The sequence below is a fragment of the Episyrphus balteatus genome, chromosome 3 (assembly GCF_945859705.1).
Source record: "Episyrphus balteatus chromosome 3, idEpiBalt1.1, whole genome shotgun sequence".
In the NCBI taxonomy this organism is placed as follows: Eukaryota; Metazoa; Arthropoda; class Insecta; order Diptera; family Syrphidae; genus Episyrphus; species Episyrphus balteatus.
In genome coordinates this window covers 81,966,043-81,986,490 of record NC_079136.1, presented here as the reverse complement: position 1 = coordinate 81,986,490, position 20,448 = coordinate 81,966,043, and the positions used below count along the sequence as shown (strand labels likewise).

General features: G+C 28.3%; 1 protein-coding gene across 4 annotated transcripts in view; it reads right to left on the bottom strand.

Moving 5' to 3' along the window:
- Positions 1 to 10,053: 10,053 nt before the first annotated feature.
- The window catches only part of LOC129913331 (maternal protein pumilio), a 464,853-nt gene continuing 454,458 nt past the window's right edge, over positions 10,054 to 20,448 (bottom strand). For all 4 annotated transcript variants that reach the window (XM_055991943.1, XM_055991941.1, XM_055991942.1 and 1 more), the window contains 3 exons: positions 12,133 to 13,323; positions 11,896 to 12,064; positions 10,054 to 11,825 (listed from right to left, as the gene is read on the bottom strand). In XM_055991943.1, coding sequence (XP_055847918.1) covers positions 11,381 to 11,825; positions 11,896 to 12,064; positions 12,133 to 13,323 — 1,805 coding nt within the window. In that variant the 3' untranslated portion in view covers positions 10,054 to 11,380. The remainder of the gene's footprint in view (positions 11,826 to 11,895; positions 12,065 to 12,132; positions 13,324 to 20,448) is intronic.

Here is a 20,448-nt window from a genome sequence, read left to right as displayed (position 1 = left end):
TATTAGTTTCCATTTTTTTATTTTTAACTCAAGACATCTCATATTTTCTTTGAGTACTGTTTTTTATCATGTTTTTTTTAATTAAATGTGTAATTTATTTTTGAATTAATAAATATAAGACACAAACTTTGTCAAATTGCAAAATTGAGGAGAATTTAAATATTTCGAGTGTTTTGTAAATATATATTTTTGAGAAGATTTTTGAAGAAAATTAAAATTTCAACATACATATGTAAATAAATTTAAAAAATTCAATATTTGCACTCAAATAAATAAAAACTTATGTGAATTTACAAATAATGTAGTTTAAGATCAAAATGTTGTCTTTTTATTTTTCGGAATTTGGTATTTTTTTACCCCAAAAAGCTCAAAAATCTCTGTAAGATTTACATATTTTGTTTTATTTAAGTTTTTACGTTTATTTTGGTTTTTGTTTATTCGCTTTTTTTTTTCTAATAAAAAAATTTACTTGCAAATCTATTTAATTTTTTTTTTTTGTTCAAGTTTAATTTTTCGACCTCTTGCTTCATCTAAAAAAGTGTTTTTGTTTTTATTAATTTTATTTTTAATGAATGTATTTATATTTATCGCAAATTTTACTATTATGCCAACATTATGGCTAATTTATTTATAGTATTTTTATTTTATTTTCATTACTTTTGTTGACTAGCTCAACTTCTGAGAAATCTTAAAGAAGTTAATTTTTTGTTTTCATCTTTTTTTTTTTAGTAAATACAGTAAATATTTAGTTTTTTTTTCTGTTTATTTCATATTACTACTATTTCAAAATCTATTTTTCTTGAATAATTTTCTGTGTACAAATTCTTTAATAACATATTTTTTCCCTTGTAAAATCTTACAAATGTTAAAATCTTTACCTTTTATGTTTATTAATATTATTTTTGTTTTTATTTTCTATTCCTTAAGAGATATTTGTTTTTAAAAACATTTTATACATTGTGTTTTATTTTTTGGTTTCCTTAAAAAAGTTTTGTAAAAAGTTAACTCTAATGAACTTAACTGAAATATTTTAACAAAAGAATAATCGGTCCTACGAATTATTTCCAACAATTGCAAAAAACAAAAACAATAAAATCTCAGAAAATAAAACTAAGAGTTTGTTAAAAAATGTTTCTTATGATTAAAACTTCTACAATGTTTACATATGAATACAATAGTTTACACAAAAATCTACAGTTGTTTTAATTTTTTTTTTATTTGTTTAATCTACAATTATATATATATATATAATAATGCTATTACTATGCATATATAGCAATTGGTGTGTATAAATATTTTTATTTGTTTTTTGTTTTTGGTTTTCTTGTTTTACCGGGATATATGTAATATATAACGAGTTAAATATTATTTCTTAGGGATAATCTCGAAAAATAAATTTTCATCGTTTCTAAAATAATGAGAAACTTATTTAAATATCCATTTTTTTTTTGTTTTGAAAATTTCTGTTTTCAAATTCAATATTTGATCGAGAACTGTAAATTTAGTGTTTTTATTTTTTTCATATTCAAGTTGATTTTACTTTTTTGTTTATTTGTTTTTTCCTCTTCTTTTTTTTTATTTCCAAAAATTTCGCATATAAAAAAATAAATGAATCATCTGTTCTGTGAGTAAATTCAATAAAATTCTATTTTTTTGTTTTTATTTCTTGGATATACATATGTATAATTGTTTTTTATAACAAAACTTGTAAATTTCACAAGACATAATTACATGTGTAATTTTCGCATGTAAAAAATATGTTCATTTGCGTTAAAAAAATTCTTATTCTGTTTTCTTTTTAAATTTATGTTTCATTTTAAATTTAATATTATTTTGATTATTATTTGGTTATTAACATTTTTTTTTGTATTTGGATTATATAAGTGTTTGAGATAGATAAATTAAAAACTTTACAACTTTTACAAGACAGAAAAAAGGTTTCTATATATAATTATTTTAAAAATTGAATATATTTATGTGTAGTATGTATAAAGTTTGTGTAACTTTTTTTCATAGTTTTATTTTAATTTATGAAATTTCGAAAAAAATATTAAAATTAATGTTTGATCTGTTAATAAATTTGTGAATTTATAATAAACTAAAAAATGTTCATTAAAAATTAGAAATCCCGCATTATAATCAAAATGTCCTTTAAATCAATTTATATTAATAATACGTATGTGAATATTGGTACATACCTTTACAGTTCCCAAATAAATTTGGATATCTAATCTAAAAGCAAATTTAAAACCGAGAAATGTAGGTTCCCTTGAATGAAAGCGATTGTGCTGAAATCGGATTGAAAAATATGGAACCATTGACTATTTAACCAAAGGTTAAAAATGTGACCACGAATTATAACTCCACATCCATCGTCTGCTTGGTTTGATGCCTTTGAGTTTGAATTCTTTGGTGGGGCCGAAACCAAAACTACTCTTTTCCACCAAACTGAAAACATATTCCTTATTTCTAAAAGCTAAGACAATGCAAAAACTTTCTATTCCAATATCCAATTAGTGGATTTACAGAGAAGTTTTGTTACACTGGAAATATTTTTTTCTACGGAATTTGAAATCTTGAGTTTCACTCGCAATTTAAAACCCTCTGTAGTGACAGATAAATTCCCCTGGAAAATTTGTTGCCGATAAAAATTAATTTCGATTTAAACGTTTAAGGCCCATGTTTAAAATAAAGGAAAACATTCCCAGGAAAATTTTTCTTCACGATATATCCTCTTATGAACATACTATGAACTTTTAATTCAAACGAACCATCAAATCAAGGATGTACAACCCAACAAGCATGAATCTACATCTCGATAAATCTGCTGGTCTAGATGCTACATGAACAACAAAATTTTATTCAACTTTCTCCTTTTGTGAGTTTCGAGCGAAAAGTTGTTCACATTCGGAAAACTACCCTATTCGGAACTTTTTTGGAAGAAATATGCTAGGTAGTCCACTTAAATTGGCGATTAACAAAATAGCTTTAAAAAATCCAGGCGGACGAAAATATTTCGGGTGAAAAAATTTCCAAGTGAAACTCAGGATAGGGCGTATTATTTTACCCAACCAGACGATAATGGTTGACACTCAGTCATTTACATAGAATGAAAACTAAAAAGTTGTCTTACCATCAGATTTTCCACTGGGTATCATTTGAGTTCTTTGGGACTCAAATTTTATATTTGACCTTCTTTAGACGGACTCATTTCTTTAAAACCAAAAAATGATAAGCTAAGGTTAGATTTATATTACTTAACGAAAATACTTATTATTATTACAAATATCAAGCAACAATTTAACAGGCTCTTGGACTCATTTTAAATGAAGCCTGCGCTGCGGTGACACTATTTTATACTCAAGCAAGCTGGCAAGTGCTCCCACTCCCATATTGATCCCATGTATTTCATACCGATTAGTATGACATCATTCCTTCTTAAAAATCTAGAAAGACTAATCTAGGAAGAACATCACACAGTTCAACGCCCTTACTGTAAGGGGAAATCATCCGCTCTACAAACCTTGGAACGAAAATTCCCTTTATCGCTTAACTTTTTAACGACCTTAACTTCAAAAAATCTTAATAGCACAGAAGAACCTCAACCAAAATAGCCCAATAAGTGAAAAGTGACCGGCTAAATTCGGAAATGCAAATTGAAATGAACAACCACTAAGCCTGGATGCAAAAGGACTAAAAATAATTACATAATGCCGATGCCATAGACCTATTGCCATAAAAGGAAAATACCCTCAGATTATAACTCATGTAAACCGCTCTAAAGAATCTACTCAAATGGACAGATCTCCAAGAAAATACAACAAAACTCTGGTTGGCCATTGAATGTGTTTAATTTAATTTTCCTGATGAATCTCTGACAAATCTTATTCTAGATAAAAAATCTTCCACTCGAATCCTTTAGCAGTATTAGACAATCTTATTAACCCTTTTTTGAAAGAAAATAAATGGCCATGAAATGAAACCATCCATGAAAAATCAAAGCCATCTCACAACGGTCCATTAACTTTATTGCACACACTTCTATCCTGCACCTGTTCTTATCAATCCCAAGTCACTTCGAAATAGCCAGTAGGAGGGAATTTCTCAAGACATTAAGCAATTCATGTTTATACGAATGTCGGAAAGAAGTGTAGTACCATTTTTTGGGATTCAAGCTATCTCATACACGCTAATATAAAAAGTCTCTACCACTGCATCAGAATCAGAAGCACTACTCGTAAATGCAACTCACTTCGCTTTAAGTTCCGTGGGCCAATGAAAGTTTTTATTCAATCTGTTTTCTTTTTTTTTTTTAAATAAAGTTATTTCTGGCGTTAATACAATAAAATACCATTCACATACAATTCCTGTGTTTTCTTTAACAAATCTGCATCCTAAACCTCAATTTCCTTGATTTAAAGGATTTGTTCCATACCGATGACTTAAGGCCAATTAAATAAAATATAAAAAGCCTCAAGATAATAATCAAGCAACAATCAAAATAATGAAAATGCCAATGCTGCAAAAGAAAATCCTTAATTAACCAGCAATAATAAAAAAAATAATAACAATAAATTAACAACAAAATAAAACAACATTCAATTTTGCTACATTTTAATTAAAATTGTTTTTATTCAAATTAATGTTTGTTTTTCCTTATTTTATATTTATATTTTCAGTTTCATATTTTTTTGTTTTGTTTAATTAATAAAATTGTTTTAATTTATAATATTTATATAAATCATAAAAACTAAGAGACGATAGATTAAAAAGAAGATAGAAGATGTAGTAATAATAATTATAGACAATAAAAATAATTGTAAAGTTGTCACACTTATAAATATAATTATAATATAATGATAATAATAATAAAATAAATCTATAATCGTAATGTAATAATAAAAAAAGAGTAAAACTTAGAATCAAGAATTTCAAAATGAAATAATATTAAAAAAAAAAATCATTATTTTTTTAAAAAGCGTTATTCACACCTCCGGTATTATATTGGTTGTTATTTATTGTTTTCTTGAGGTTTTTGCTAGGTTTTTTTTTCTAATTGAATGAACATTTTCATTGCAAACAAAGAAAAAACAAAACATCCAAAATGATTTTTTTTTTGTTCAACAATAATATTTTATGTATAAAAATGTGTATATTGTGAGATATTTATAAAATGTATGTTTAATGATGATACAAAAAAAGAAAAGTATTATGCAACTTTTGTGTCAGTGTTGTTGAACGTGTAAATGTGTTCTAAATATACTTTTTATTTTATTTTTTTTTTATTAATTGCATTTTGCATCTTTTTGTATTTGAAAAATTGATTTATGTTTTTTTTTTTAATTTATTATTCTCGTGCCTTAGTATTTTGGATTGGGTACACTTTTTTTTTATACAAACGAAGTTTATGTTTAATTTCAATTAGTTCATTTTTGAGAGAATGTATATCTCTTTTTTTTAAATTTTATTTAATACAAACATTTACAATTAATACACGGTATATAAATATTTTTAATTTTGAAATTTCAATCTACACGCGCAACTATGCTGCATTTAAATTCTTCTTCTTTTTTCTTCCCTTTGTTGGTTTTCATATTTATTTTTTGAATTAAAAAAAAAACTTTTCCCTATTATTATGAATAAATTGACACCGTTTATTTAGAAAACAAGTGTCGATTTCCGTATTTAAAAAATTGTTTTTCTATTATTAAGGGGTTTCTGTTTTTTTTTTTGTTTTTCAATATTTCTTTTTAATCTACATTTATTACAATTATTTATAAGACTTTACACTAAAGAGTAATTGTTATATATATATTTTTTATATTTATAAATGTATGTGTGTATAATTTTTAGTAACGTTTAATGATATATAATATATATAATATATATTATAAATTGTGTTTTATATTTATAATAATAATAATTAAAGGAATCTATATAACTTGTTTAGCACATTTTCTTTCTTCTTTCTTATTTAACCATTAAATACAATGCTGTTTATTTTTTGTTTGCAAACAGTATAAATATTATTTGTATTTAAAAATTTATAAATATTTTGTTTTCATTTTTATTATTTTTTATTACAAATGTGCTGAAAGATTAAAATTAAATTATTTAAAAAAAAAAAATATGATAAACCAGAAAAATTAAAAAATATAAAAATTAATAGTTACAGCATTATGAATTAATAAAAAAAATTATATATATATTTATGTATGTATATAAATCTATAAGCTAGGAAAGTTTGAAAAGAAAATCCACGTCTCGTTACATTATCAGTGCATGCTTGATAGAAGCAGTAAAAATAAATGGAAAAACCATAAAAAAAAACAGTAGTTACACACAGAGTTAGACAAATAAAAATTACAATACACACGAAAATTTTTATGTTTATTTTTTTTTCTTCGACAAACTTAAAATTAAAAAAAAAAATTTTATTTGTTTTGAATTTACAAACTAGTTTTTTTTTAACTTGCAATTTATGTTTAAAATTAAATATATACTTTTTTTAAATTTGATTTTTTTTAAAGAAATTTACTTCTACAAAAAATATTGATATCTCATTTTGGGTGAAGGGCTCAAGAGAGAGAGAGAGAAATATGAATTTACAAGTTTTTTTCTTTAAAATAATAAATTATTAAAAAAAAATCCAACAGGCATCAGTAGTTGCTATCGTTGAAATGAATCACAAAGTTTATGTTTTTTTTTTTTTTACAAAATTTTACAGGAATTTACAATATTTTTTTTTTGTTTAACTTTATGTTAATTTTGTTAAAAAGAATATTTTAATTTTTTTTTTCTAAATTCGTATTTTTGTATGTAATGGGGTAAAAATATTCTTTTTCGATATTTTATACATTTTTGTTTGTGTTTAATGAAAGGAAAGCAAATGATGAATATGATTAGAAATAAGAAGTTTTATTTTGAGGTATAATAAATGAGTTGGTGTTTTTGTATTCATAGTTTTTTTTTTTTTTAATCTAGTTCTAGAGTAAAAAAATATTTATAATAATACATAGATACAATTTGTTTGTTGACGTTTTGCAGTAGGGTAATGTTTTGGATTGGGTGAAAATCTTTTGAGATCGTTGAAGATAATGAGGGGAGTCTCTGACTCAGTGAAGAACTGATTTTGGAGGATGTAGGAATAATTCTTTCAGAATCTAATATAATAAGCATTATTCTAAATGAATGTTTTGTGGGGAAAAGCTCTCAAACAAGGAAATTACCTTTAATTGAATTGATTTCTTTAGTTTGTCAAAATTTTTAAGATATTCGTAGGATTTTAATTTTGACGAAAACCAACATAATTTTTCAAGTTCATCAGGCTCAAAATCTGAATTTGGTAATCTGACTCCGTTTGTGAAAATGACCTTATGTTTTTGAAAACTGAGCATGTATCAAAAATAAATTAATAGTTTCTAAAGGAAGACCGTATGAATTTTTTAATTAGTTTCATTATTGGATCCTTTCCAGCTGTTTATGTTGACCAAATTCGGTTATTTCAGGCAGACATTGAAACTGAACGACCTTATATTTTCGAAAATTGATCATCCATCACAAATGAATGCATTGATACTAAAAAAGAAAATCTGAACAAAATCGTTGAAGCGATTGCTTTTCATTATATTGGTCGATTTTTATTAATCATTTACTTAAATATTAAATTCAAGTCCGTAAAATATTATGAATATTTCTAACATTCAATATTCATAAAACTTTAGGAGCTTTAGAAAATACTTTCTATTTTATCTTGAATTTACATAATTTGAATGAATTTTTACTGTTAACATTATTTTTTATTACTCATTCACTTTTTAAAAATCAAAATCTTGTGTGTTCCAAACTAAACGAGTCTCTTTGATCAAATCTAACTTACAGATGCATTTTTGTTGCAGTGATTTTGAACATTGTATTAGCGATATTTGTTAGTGATTGTGAACAGGCACAGAAGAAAAGAAGTTATTTTTGAACATGCAACTGCCCTAATTCGAGACCACTGAAATTAATAAATTTCAATTCTTGTACAAAAAGAAAAATATTCCTCTTTCCTCATCAAAAGACTCCCAACTTAAAGACTCAAGACTATAATATTCTCCAAATCATTTGTCGTATGTCAGTTTGTATGGTTTCTTTGTTTTCTATAATAATCCAGTCAAATAAGGGTTTAACCTCGGAATGAATGTTAGTAGAATTTTTTTTTGCTCAATATCTTCCTTTTGCCATTCTATAACATATCTCAAAAGTCTAGAAAAATCTCATGTCCGCTTGTCGCGATTTCAAGGTCAAATCGCGAAATGGAGATTTTCAAAATTAGCAGAAATAGGCTATGGTATTATATACACATATGATACATGATGTCAAGGTATTTTTTAATGCTGATTCCAAAAAATCTAAAATCAAGACAATCTGACGTCTCTGGAAAAAGTTATACCTGTTTTTCATCTGTCAACTCATATTATTATAACAGTTGCAAACTTACTGCCGAAAAACCCTTAAAAGTTATGGTAGATGAACCAAATTTTGCATGAAGATTTTAGAATCCATCATTATTAAAAATCAAAACAATCCATTACAAAAAATATATACACCTACGAAATAATGGTATTTTTTGATGGAGGGGCAAATTTTAGGATATGCACTAAAGAAGATTCTTGTTCATCTTAGGAATAAGTGCTAATAGGCTAATTTTTTCATTTTAATCTTTGTTTGGATATTCTTTAACTACCCTCAAAAATCTAAAAAAATCTCATGTCCGCAAGTCCTAATTTTCTTGGTTTGAAGATAAGGTGCAGATTTTAAAAAATTAATAAGAAAAGTTTAAATTTTTATATGTATACCAACATAAGCGACATGATTTAAAGGTATTTTTTAACACTTATTCCAACAAAACTCACAAACAAGTCAACCTGACCATCCCTGAAAAGTAATGCACCTTATTCATGTTGATCTGACACAAATATCTGAAGTGTAGTTTTTCAATTTTTTAAAATCTGCACCTTATCTTCAAACCAAGAAAATTAGGACTTGCGGACATGAGATTTTTTTAGATTTTTGAGGGTAGTTAAAGAATATCCAAACAAAGATTAAAATGAAAAAATTAGCCTATTAGCACTTATTCCTAAGATGAACAAGAATCTTCTTTAGTGCATATCCTAAAATTTGCCCCTCCATCAAAAAATACCATTATTTCGTAGGTGTATATATTTTTTGTAATGGATTGTTTTGATTTTTAATAATGATGGATTCTAAAATCTTCATGCAAAATTTGGTTCATCTACCATAACTTTTAAGGGTTTTTCGGCAGTAAGTTTGCAACTGTTATAATAATATGAGTTGACAGATGAAAAACAGGTATAACTTTTTCCAGAGACGTCAGATTGTCTTGATTTTAGATTTTTTGGAATCAGCATTAAAAAATACCTTGACATCATGTATCATATGTGTATATAATACCATAGCCTATTTCTGCTAATTTTGAAAATCTGCATTTCGCGATTTGACCTTGAAATCGCGACAAGCGGACATGAGATTTTTCTAGACTTTTGAGATATGTTATAGAATGGCAAAAGGAAGATATTGAGCAAAAAAAATTTCTACTAACATTCATTCCGAGATTTACCCCTTTTTTCTCCCTATTTTACTGTATTATAAATCGATTTAATGAATGAATTTAATGAATGGTATTATGTATTTTTTTTCTGTACAATAATTTACATAAAATTATTTATAAAGTTGCTTTTAAAAAGTAGAAAAATTTACACTTTAAACAAAGGAAAGTTATTAAAAAAAAAGAACACCTTGTTGTTATAAAACAATTAAAAAAAAGGACAAGGGTACAAATTTTTCTTTTCACTTTTACGTTAAATAAACAAAAAAATATAAAAACTTTATTTTCGTATCTACAGAGAAATGAATTGAATTTAAATACAAAATTCAAATAAATCAAACTTTAAACAAAATAAAAAATGATTTTCAACGAATATTTTTTTTTTTCTTCTATTTTACAAAACATTTACATTTATAATGAAAACAAAATGAGCCCTTTGTATAAAAAAAAAATAATTTATATGAATTATATCATAATTTGCAGAAGTAAATTCTCTTTTAAGAGTGAAAAAATGTGTCTCTTCCGTTTCTTGTCCATGTTATTCTTTGTTTTTTTTTTTTTTTTACAAAATGTTTACAGGAGTTTTTCTTTTATACAAAAAATGTTTTTTTTTTCTTTTTTCATCTTATTTATTGTTAATTTGTTAAAAGGCAGTTTTGTTTCTTGTTTTTTTTTTTGTTTGTTTAATTATTTTGTTACTATACAAAAATTACACTAATTTACATAAAATTTCCTTTTTTTTAAATTAATTATATTTATATTTTTTTTTTCATCACCAATAAAAATCGTATATTGTTAGAGAAAAAAAAAATTATAATTAAATTAATAATAATTAATGAGCTTGCATGCATGCACTTACGACAAAAATACGACAAAACAAAATAAAGAATAAAATTGTGTGACTTTTCTAAATTACTATATTATTATGTAGCCATAGAACGTGAAAAACGTTAAAAATTTTTGTATAGATTTTCTTTTTTTTTTTATTTTGAATTTTTGTTTAAAGAAATTAAGAACACACAAGGCACGCAGCGATAGAGAGGGCGAGGGTGACGACACACATAGGTTGTTTTTATAATAAAAATTCCTTAAAATTATAAATTAAAACAAAAAACTTTTATTATTTTCATTTGATAAATATTTGTTTTTATATGTATAGTTTAATATGATGTAGATTTGTTTTTGTATTACAAAAAAGAACAAATTAATAATAAAAAAAAAATTAAAAATACATAATTGTACACGAAAAAGTCTATGAATTGAAATAAAAATTAAAATAAAATTAAAACTAAGTTACAAGACAAGATACAACTTATAAGCTAGGTATTTTTTTTATATAGTCAGACATTGTTTTTTTTTATTTTACATACAAAGTTATATTGATTAAATATTTTAATTAAAACGAAGAATTATATATTGTTTGCTTTGTTAATGTGTGTGTGTGTAATGGTTGTTAATTCATTTTACATTTAAATATATATTTTTCTCTCTTCACTACATGAATTTTTACTTATACTTAATTTACACAAAGAAAAATGAAACATTGACAAAAATATTAAAGTAAAGATTTTTAAATTAAATAAAAAACAAAAACAAATGATTATATAAAGTCGTTGATGATAAAAAAAATTTAAAAAAATGCTCCTTGCGCTTCCTTTAAATCTTTAAAAAATGTATGTGTGTGTTGGTTGGTTGTAGATTTTTTTGCATATTTATATAAGACTCCTAAGTCTAAAAAAAGTGTTATTAGATGTCCTCTTTTATTCCTTTTTACATGACACCATTTGCTGTGGCAATAGTTGGTGGACCAATTGGTCCCAATCCACTGCCATTATTGGCTGAAGCAACAGCTACTGATACCGATGATGGAGTTGATGATGCCGACGAAGACATCACAGAAGACACCGATGGAGTTGCCGAGGAATTGGCTGTAACTGCAATCGGAGTCATGCCATTTTCTGTGATCATAGCATTTGATGGAACTGCTACAGATGTTGTGACGACAGCAGTTGCCGGTTGTATAGGATTTGAGGATTTCATAAAGAATTTCTCCAGTTTGGCATTGATGTGTTTGCCATAAGTGTATTTTCGGAGAGCAGCCATGTGAGGGCGAATTTTATTCATTAGTTTTTTAAGCTGTGTTGGTTCAGAGACATCAATCATTTTTTGAACCACATAGTTTGCATATTGGTCTTTCATCATGACATGGAGGGCACTAAAAAATGAGAGAATACAAAAATTTAGTTTTGTACAAAGGTACCTACTAGGATTAAATGTTAACTTACTTGTCATTGAATGTACAGACTTCATCGATTAGTCCAGTGCGTTCAGAGCGTGTTGCATGCGTTACACACTTTTCTACGACATTCGAAGCGAATTTATGCTGTGACAGGACTAAAACCTTGCCGCGTACACTGTTTATAAGAATGGATTTGTCTTCTGGTTTACCGTGTTCTGGAAGAGACGAAAAACAAAAATTATATTAAGATCCATTAAGAGCATTCAAAAAAATTCAAACTTACCAAGAACATGCTGTATAACATAATTGCCATATTGGTCCTGTATCAGTTGTTCCGTATGCTCATGTAATTCCTCCAATATTGGTGATGTTTGTTCTGTTGTGCAGTGCTCCAATATACGCTGAATCACCCGACAACCATACGGATGTGTACTTAATGAATAAACCTGAGACTTAAAAGCATTTATGATAAACTGCAACGCACTTGGTTCAACACATTCAATGCATTTCTGTACAACATGATTGCCATTCTGATCTTTGACACATTTCAGCACATGACCATCTAGCTCTCGAACGATTTCTTGCTGTTGTTCGGGTGTAATGCTTTCCAGAGCCTTCTGTATCACTCGGCATCCATACATTTGCAATGCCAATGGCAATACATGTCCCTTAACTTGCATGCCCAGTGTGTTCTTTTGTTCGGGAGTGCCGAATTCGAAGAATTTTTGTATAACATAATTGCCAAATACGTCTGTCATAAGGCTATAGGCGGCACCAAGAATTTCGTTGAAAACCATTTGTTTTTCTGCGGCGGTAGCACGTTCCAGTTTTTGTTGAATGAATCGTGAGCCATGTTGATCTTGGGAGAACTCAACAATATGATTCGTCAGATCACGCAATTGTAGATTTGGATAGCGCTGATTGCGGAAGTCTTCGAGTAATCTTGATCGACCGGGTGGACGTTCACCATTAACACCGCCAGCTGCGGCAGCAGCAGCTGCTCCAGCTGCGGCTGTAGCTGCAGCCATGGCAGCTGATTGTCGGGCAGCTGCAGCTGCATTTGTGGCAGCAGCAGCAGCAACAGCTGTAGCGCCCGGAATGCCCAAGTGTTTAGAGAATAGCGAACTGTTCGAACCGAACATATTTTGTCCAGCAATACCGACCAAGATTTGATTGCGATATTTGGTCTCAGCACCAGGTGCACGATTTGCGACCAGGCAAGATTCAGGTGGAGGTGTGATTGGGGCACCAATTGGACTGGCCGATGCATTGCCCACAGAGCCGAGGTTGCCATAGCCGCTGACTGGCCATTTTCTTGCTACAGCTGCGGCAGCAGCAGCCGCTGCAACAGATGATGAAACTGCTGTAGCTGCTACTGTACTCGTACTGTAGTCCATTGAAGGACTGAAGGCCGATGTATTTCGGTCAAATGAGTCCCGACGGGTTGTCAACGATGATGTGTTCAATGCCAAACCTATTTCAAATAAAGAAAAATATGAAAAATTAATATTTTGAAAAGTTAGATTTGAAAAACAAAGTTTAGGAATAAAGAAAATTGAAAGTAAAGTTAGGTGACCTGGAAGCAAAGCAAGCTGTGTCCAATTCCACATTGTTTGAGTACCATTCAAATTCATTTTTTTCAAAAAAAGAGGTTGTTATTCAAATAAATTAACTAAAACAAGAGAACTCTTCACAATGCACTTGTTATCGGTTTGTGATCTAAAGTAAATCTGTGAAAATTTTAAAAAACCAGCACGTGTCGAAGTCGAAAGTTGTGGTTGGGAATGGAGTGGGTATATGTCTTTATGTCACCAATACAAATGTATAATGTTTTTTTTTTTTGCATATTTATAGTACATAATCCTTTTCCTGCTCTTTTTTTTGTAGTCTTTCGTCAAACAGTTCATTCAAAAACGTGAAATACCTACATGCAACAATTGTTTTCTAAAAAACCATTAAGGGCAAAGGCAAACTTTAAAAAATAGAACAGTCTGATTTTTTTTTTGGGTAGGTAGGTAGGTAAATAGTCGTAGAAGAATTTTGCGTCAATGTAAATGTATCTTTTTTTTCTAGCTACCTACCTACCTAATTTCAAAATGAGAAACAAGAAAAGAAGGGTTAATCGGGATTTCCAGTTTAGGTCTATGGTTGTGTAAGAAGGAATGATGTACATAAAGGAGTATAAGCAAATTGAGCGGATAAATACCTACCGACATACATCGAATATATGTACATGACAAAGTTATTGAATTGAATTTGTTGCTCTACATTTGACTCACATGGCTTGGAACGTGATATTATTCTTGGTATTTTTGAATGTCAATTCAGAAGATAATACTAACTATGTAGAAATATAGCAACTAGGTATTTTAAGGAAAGGATTTAAAGATTCCTAATTTGAACAAAGTTCTTTGAGCATTGTAAGTAACTATTCAAATAGGTAGGTACTTAGAACCACAAACAACTTTGTTTGTTGAAATTGACCTGTTTTTTAAATAATGTTGATGTATTGAAAGTAGTCATAAAAAAACTATGCAGTGTTAGTGTGTTCCGCATTCCGCAGTAATTAGGTATATGGGAAACATCAAACATGCTGGATATTTTTGTGGAAGTAGGTCTTGGTACTGAAAATAGAAAACTACAAATATTGCACTTGTCGTACCAAAGCCAATTTCAAGTTTTTTAGATTCAAATAAATAAAACAATGATATTTCATAGAATATCATACTTTTTTGAGAATTAATAGGAAAAGTAATCATCTGAGCGGTCAGATCTTTGTTGATTCCTGGGAAAAATTTGGTTTCCATTGGTTTCAATAGTTCAATGGGAGTTTTTCTGATCTGAAATTTAATCCACCAAGTAAAATTAAAGTTTTATATCATTTATTCATATATGTCATCTGAATCACGAAATGTGAAATAGCCTTCTCTGGATTCTGAATTGAAATCAAGAACGCAATTTCTCTTCCCAGATTTGTCCTACTCTCGAATATGCTTTCGGGCTATCTGTAGATCTAATGGAAATTTGTTATTTTTGTAAATTCTTCCAGATTAAGGTAGGTACATTTATTAGAATTTTGTTGTATGCTCTAAGTTAACCACGTTCAGAGTGTGGCTCGGAAGAACTTCTTTTAGCAGAAATATGAATAAAGCTCATATTTTAGTTAGAGGTTGAAATGAGTTATTAAGCTCTCTACATCGTTTATTTTGGACAATCGCATCTGTTATTAGTCTTTTTTCTTTTTAAAAGCGTGTAGAATGGTGAGCTATCAGTAAGCTCAGGCCAAATTAACAGAGATGATGTAAAAATCTATTTATGTTTATTGATTTGAAGAGATAAACTCGCGATTTGTGACAACTCAGTGCCTGAGTTGGTTTCTTAAATAATGGAGTTTTCGATTGGTAGAAAAATTAATTTATTTTTTGATCTAAATCTGTCAAAAAAATGTATTTTTATTTTTTTTTTCAACTCCACTCAACTGATCACGACATCGGATTCAGATTCATATCAAAAAATAAATTGACTTTTTTACCAATCGAAAACCCCATTAATCGGAGAGGTCAGAGCGTACACAGTAAGAGATTGATTAAAAATTTCAGAATGCTTGCACTTACATGAGTTTTCGAATGAGATAGGAAGATTGAATTTAATTAATCGGATATTCAGATACCTAGATTGATTGGTAATTTAGTTCGATCAGATCCAGCTTTGAGATCGAGCCTGGAATTCGAACTTTTGATTCATCGAAAAGCATCGTGGAACGATATTTTTATTAAATAAAACAAAATCAATATGGGAAAAATTTCATATTTGCATTATTTGATGCAATATCATTAGTACGCGTTGCCAAAGTGGCAAGATATTTTTATTCCAAATGAAAAAAAAAAAAATCAATGTGGGAAGAATTTCATATCTGAATTATTTATCGGGGCTGATTGCTTCACATTTTGTTAAATTTGTCAGAAAATTATGTTTTCTTTATCATTCTGTGTTGTATAAATTATACCTCTTAAAGCCTTGTAGGTAAAACATTATTGTGATTATTTTACTTCTTGGAAGGGTTATTTCACCTAACATTATTACTGTCGCGTTCTGATAGAACGTAAAACATTGAATTTTAGTAGTGGTTAGACAGTGTGTTGCGTGCGTCCATATAATCTTGCAAAAGAAATCTCAACATGGTGAGAAAAATGATCTTTGTTTGGCGAGTCCTTAAATATTATTACCCTGTATTTTATTTTTGTTAAAAAAAAAATATTTTTCTGGACGGCAACGCTGTTAGTATACATTGTTTGCAATAAACACACACACTTATGCCCATACAAATTAGAACAAAATTGGCGCCACTGTGACCGTCTCGTCTTCTATTTTGTTAAAGATTTGATTTATGATATGTACGCAGGTGCATGTTTTGGTAAAAATGACGCCAGAAAATATAATATTTCTATGTAAATGAAGTGTGAAAAGGGTTGCAAATGGTTTATATGTCTTGATCTTCCAGATGTGAGTCCGACTTTGAACATAAGAAGGACCTTTTTTCATTGTAAATACAAATTAACGAAGACTTAGACAATAGAAGATAATGTGCGGTTTGGTATAGGTTAGGTAGGTATACAGCATTTAAGGATGAAGTAGGATATAGGTTGGATCTTCGACGCAGGTCATGATCGATGAAAATGATATGTACGGATCGGTTTTATATGGGTTATATATTAGAGTTGTGGTCAATATTCAACAACAAAATATTACATTTGTAATGTCTTGTAAAAGAAACATAATTTAATTACCAATTAAACATTCATTTTAATGCATGGTGGAGAGTAAGTCTGTTCAAAAGACTTTTGGGAAATGAAAAATACAAATTGATTTTAAGAAAGAAATTTCTTGTTCCAAACTGCTTCTTTTGAATGGAACTCTAGAATGAAAGTTATAAATGTTGCTCTCTGAAGTTTTTCTTTTTGTTAGATAGAAAAGGAACAGCTTTTTTTAATACTGAAGAGGCTGTCTGGTAGATGAGTAAAAACACATGATTAAAACTCTTTCGAGTCTTGAAAAAAAACCGCAGAGCTAAAAATTTCAAGGGACACGAAAATTCGAGTTAGAAGGAAATTCGAGTAAGAGGAATCAATAAATGTAGGTAATCTTTTTTCTGCAAACGTCTTCATCAAAAATGGTAAACAAAGAAAGAGGAAAATTCGATTTAGAGGGAATCAAGTGTATTTGAGTTTTAATGGCAAAATTTTTTTTTGCAATATTTTTAGTTTGAGTTATCAAGGTTTGACTGTATTTAATGATGACGAAAGAGGTTTTCCTTATTGATTGAACCACACGGTAAGAATGTAGGTACTTTCGCACAAATGCCAATGTGAAGTGGGAATAATATTTTCTGAGAGAAAATTATATCAAGAGGAATTATTTTACTCGGAATTGAACTGAGGACTTCACATCCTATTTTCTGTCACAAAACTAATAAGTAGGTACCTATCTACCTTCAAAAATAAAATGGAAAATGACATTGATTCAAGGAAAAAATTATAAAATTATTATCAATTCCATTTAATTTAAAGTTTTATTTTAATGAATATGTGTAAAGCAAGCATACAAGAATATCATTCATTTAAGACCTTTTCTCGAATTGGTTTGAAGCTTAAAAAAAGGCAAGGAATTATTCAATTTGAATGCATTTGAAGCAAATTACTGAGGATATTTTTAACTTTTCAAATTGTCATAATTCCGTTCAAGTAAGCTTTTAGTTCCCGTGATTTATTTATATCATTCATTCCGACAAGTTGGCACCATAAATGGCTGTTCTACTTTCTCATTAAATACAAATAAAAAAATGTCAACACATAAAACCATAGAAATACACCATATACCATTATATTGAAAAATATTTCAACTGTGAGATATCTTTCGATGTCATGCTGTGCCTTTGAGATGGCAATTTGCTTTCAGTTCTTTTTTTTATTCACATTAAATTCCGCATTAAAAGCGACACCGTGGAATTATTTCCATTGATATTATCTGTTTCGGATTAAAAAAAAAAGTGGTATTCCATGCGCACAAATTTTGCACCATCCAATCCACTATTCACTCAACATTCACCCACCCATTATAGACTTCAGATTTTAATTCAATGTCACCCTCTTTCAAACTATGGGTGGTACTGATTTGTTTGCAATTAATTTAATTACTTAATTCAACAGTGAGATGAGCACAAGGAGGTGTCCTTTTTTACTTGCGATATAGGTACTATATATCAAGTTATGCATTCGTACAAAAAAAAAAAGTTGAGATAACATTTTTCCATGACATTACGATGGTAGACAATGCCAAAAAAGTGGGTCCCGGAAGTCCGTCTGTCTGTCTGTCTGTCTGTCTGTCTGTCTGTCTGTATAAGGAGCTACGGCAAAAACGGATGGACCGATTAATGTCAAACTTGGTATGTAGCGTTATTTGGCGACTCTCCAGAGGGGTTTTTGGAATTAATTTTTTTGGACCAAAAATAACTGTACTTGTCATATACCGATTTTAGTAAAATTGAAATATCTCGAAAACGGCTCCAACGATTTTGTTTAAAAAATTCAAATGTTAGTTTAAAGCTAAGGTCTATCTTTCAATGAAAAAAATTTTTTTTGAGAATCATTATTAACGGTACCTGCCATAGAACCGTTTTTTTCAAATCCGATTATCTCCGAAACCTCTTATTCGATTTCAACGAAACTTTTTGTTAAGAAGCATTTATATAATTTAAATATAAGCCAAAAATAAAATTTTGAAAAAAATAATTTTTGGATTTTTAAAAAAATTTTGAAAATTTTTTTTTGAAAAATCAAATTTTTGAAAACGGGACATTGAATTTTTTTGAAATTTTGTATTAAGATGTTGATCAGTGATTTCTACAAAATGGCATACCAGTATTATTTTAAAACTTTTTTTCCAAAAAATTATTTATAAAAAATTAGTTTTTTAAAAAACGGCTCTAACGATTTTGAAAATTTTTTTTCTAAAAATGCATCTTAATATAATTCAATTTAATTTTTTTTTTTATTTTTTTTTTTCTGTACCCATATAGAAGGTACCTACATTTTCTAAATTTCTATATCAAAAGTCTTAAAAATTTAAGCAACTTGAACTCTAAGAGCAAGTTCGTGCGACCCAGTCGTGCATTTTATTTTGTATAGTATTGTATTGAATAAATTAGATCATCCCAAAAAAATCCCAGAAGAGAACTCATCAGGACACACTGGGTACATAATGAGCAAATATTTTTTAAAATATCCATAGAAATTGCTGATCAGGGGTATTATCCTTAATAAGGTATGCGTCACCATTCAACTTTACTGTTATTTATCTATCAGTCACGTTGTTAAAGGTTCGAGGATGGTTTTAGTTTTATGTGTATTTTTTTTTTCTTTTTCTACTTTTTTTTTATTGAAGTCGAATTAAGCCAGCATAATAAATTTCTATAAAAGTGTGGGAGGCACTTTGTCAAGGTTCGACTACATCAATCAATCAATCTTCCAGACAGGGAGAGGAGTTGTTGGCAAACATCCTAAGAATTGAGATTGGTATGAAAGAATAAAAGAGATTTGTGAGTGTGTTTGTACGTATGTTGTTGTTGGATTGGGTGGACTATGTTGATGGCTGTGGGGGTGGGTTGACTCCTTTGGGGGTTGACAATTTGCTTTTATGTGTGAGATTTTTTTTTTTGCACATAGAATCTCACTTCGGCAGATGCTGAACTTGATGATGATTAATCAATCAGAAGGGAGGTATTTTCAGTTTTTTTTTTTTTATTACTGATTGAAAATTATTAAAATGTTTTTCTTGTTAAAGTGTCAAGGGGAGCTGACTGGTTTGTGTCCTTGGTAATCAATTTTATATTGTTTCCAGCAGGATACACAGTTGAATTATTTATTTAAAATTGCCTTTGTGGCGACTCAGACTTATACAAGTTTTTTTTTTTTTTTCATTTTGGTTTGATGAAGGAAAATAAAAATCCGAGCTTGACATAATTTTGTATTGAAAATGTTTTTTTTTTTTTTTATATTTTTGATTAAAAAACGATTTATTCAGAAATGTTTTGTGAGTATGTGGTGGCATACGCATGAATACACTTTTGTGTATATTATATAAGCTTTAGGAGAAGAATTTTAAATATTAAATTTATGTGGAATTTATCTAAACATACATACGTGTATGTACATATATGTATGAAGGATAGATATCTTCTAAGGGAATTAGAAATAAATCAATCAATGTTTAAGTGAAGGACTAATTTATATTTACAAAGTGCTGCCGCGCCAGTGGGTTTTGTAAGAAACTTTTTCAATTTTTCAAAAAACATTTTAATGTAATCTGATTTCAATGAGTTGAAAAGTTTTTTGTTTTTGTTGAAATACAAGCCTGAAGTTGTAATTTGTGATCAATTTTTAAAACTTTTACAAAAAAGAAAAAAAATCAGTTAAATAACATTTCTAATAGGTACCAGGCTTTTAAAGGATTTTAGGTTACTTGTGTTTCTAAAGATAAGGCGTACCTAATGATTTTTCAAATCAAATGCATTGACATTTAAATAATTTATCGTAATAAACCT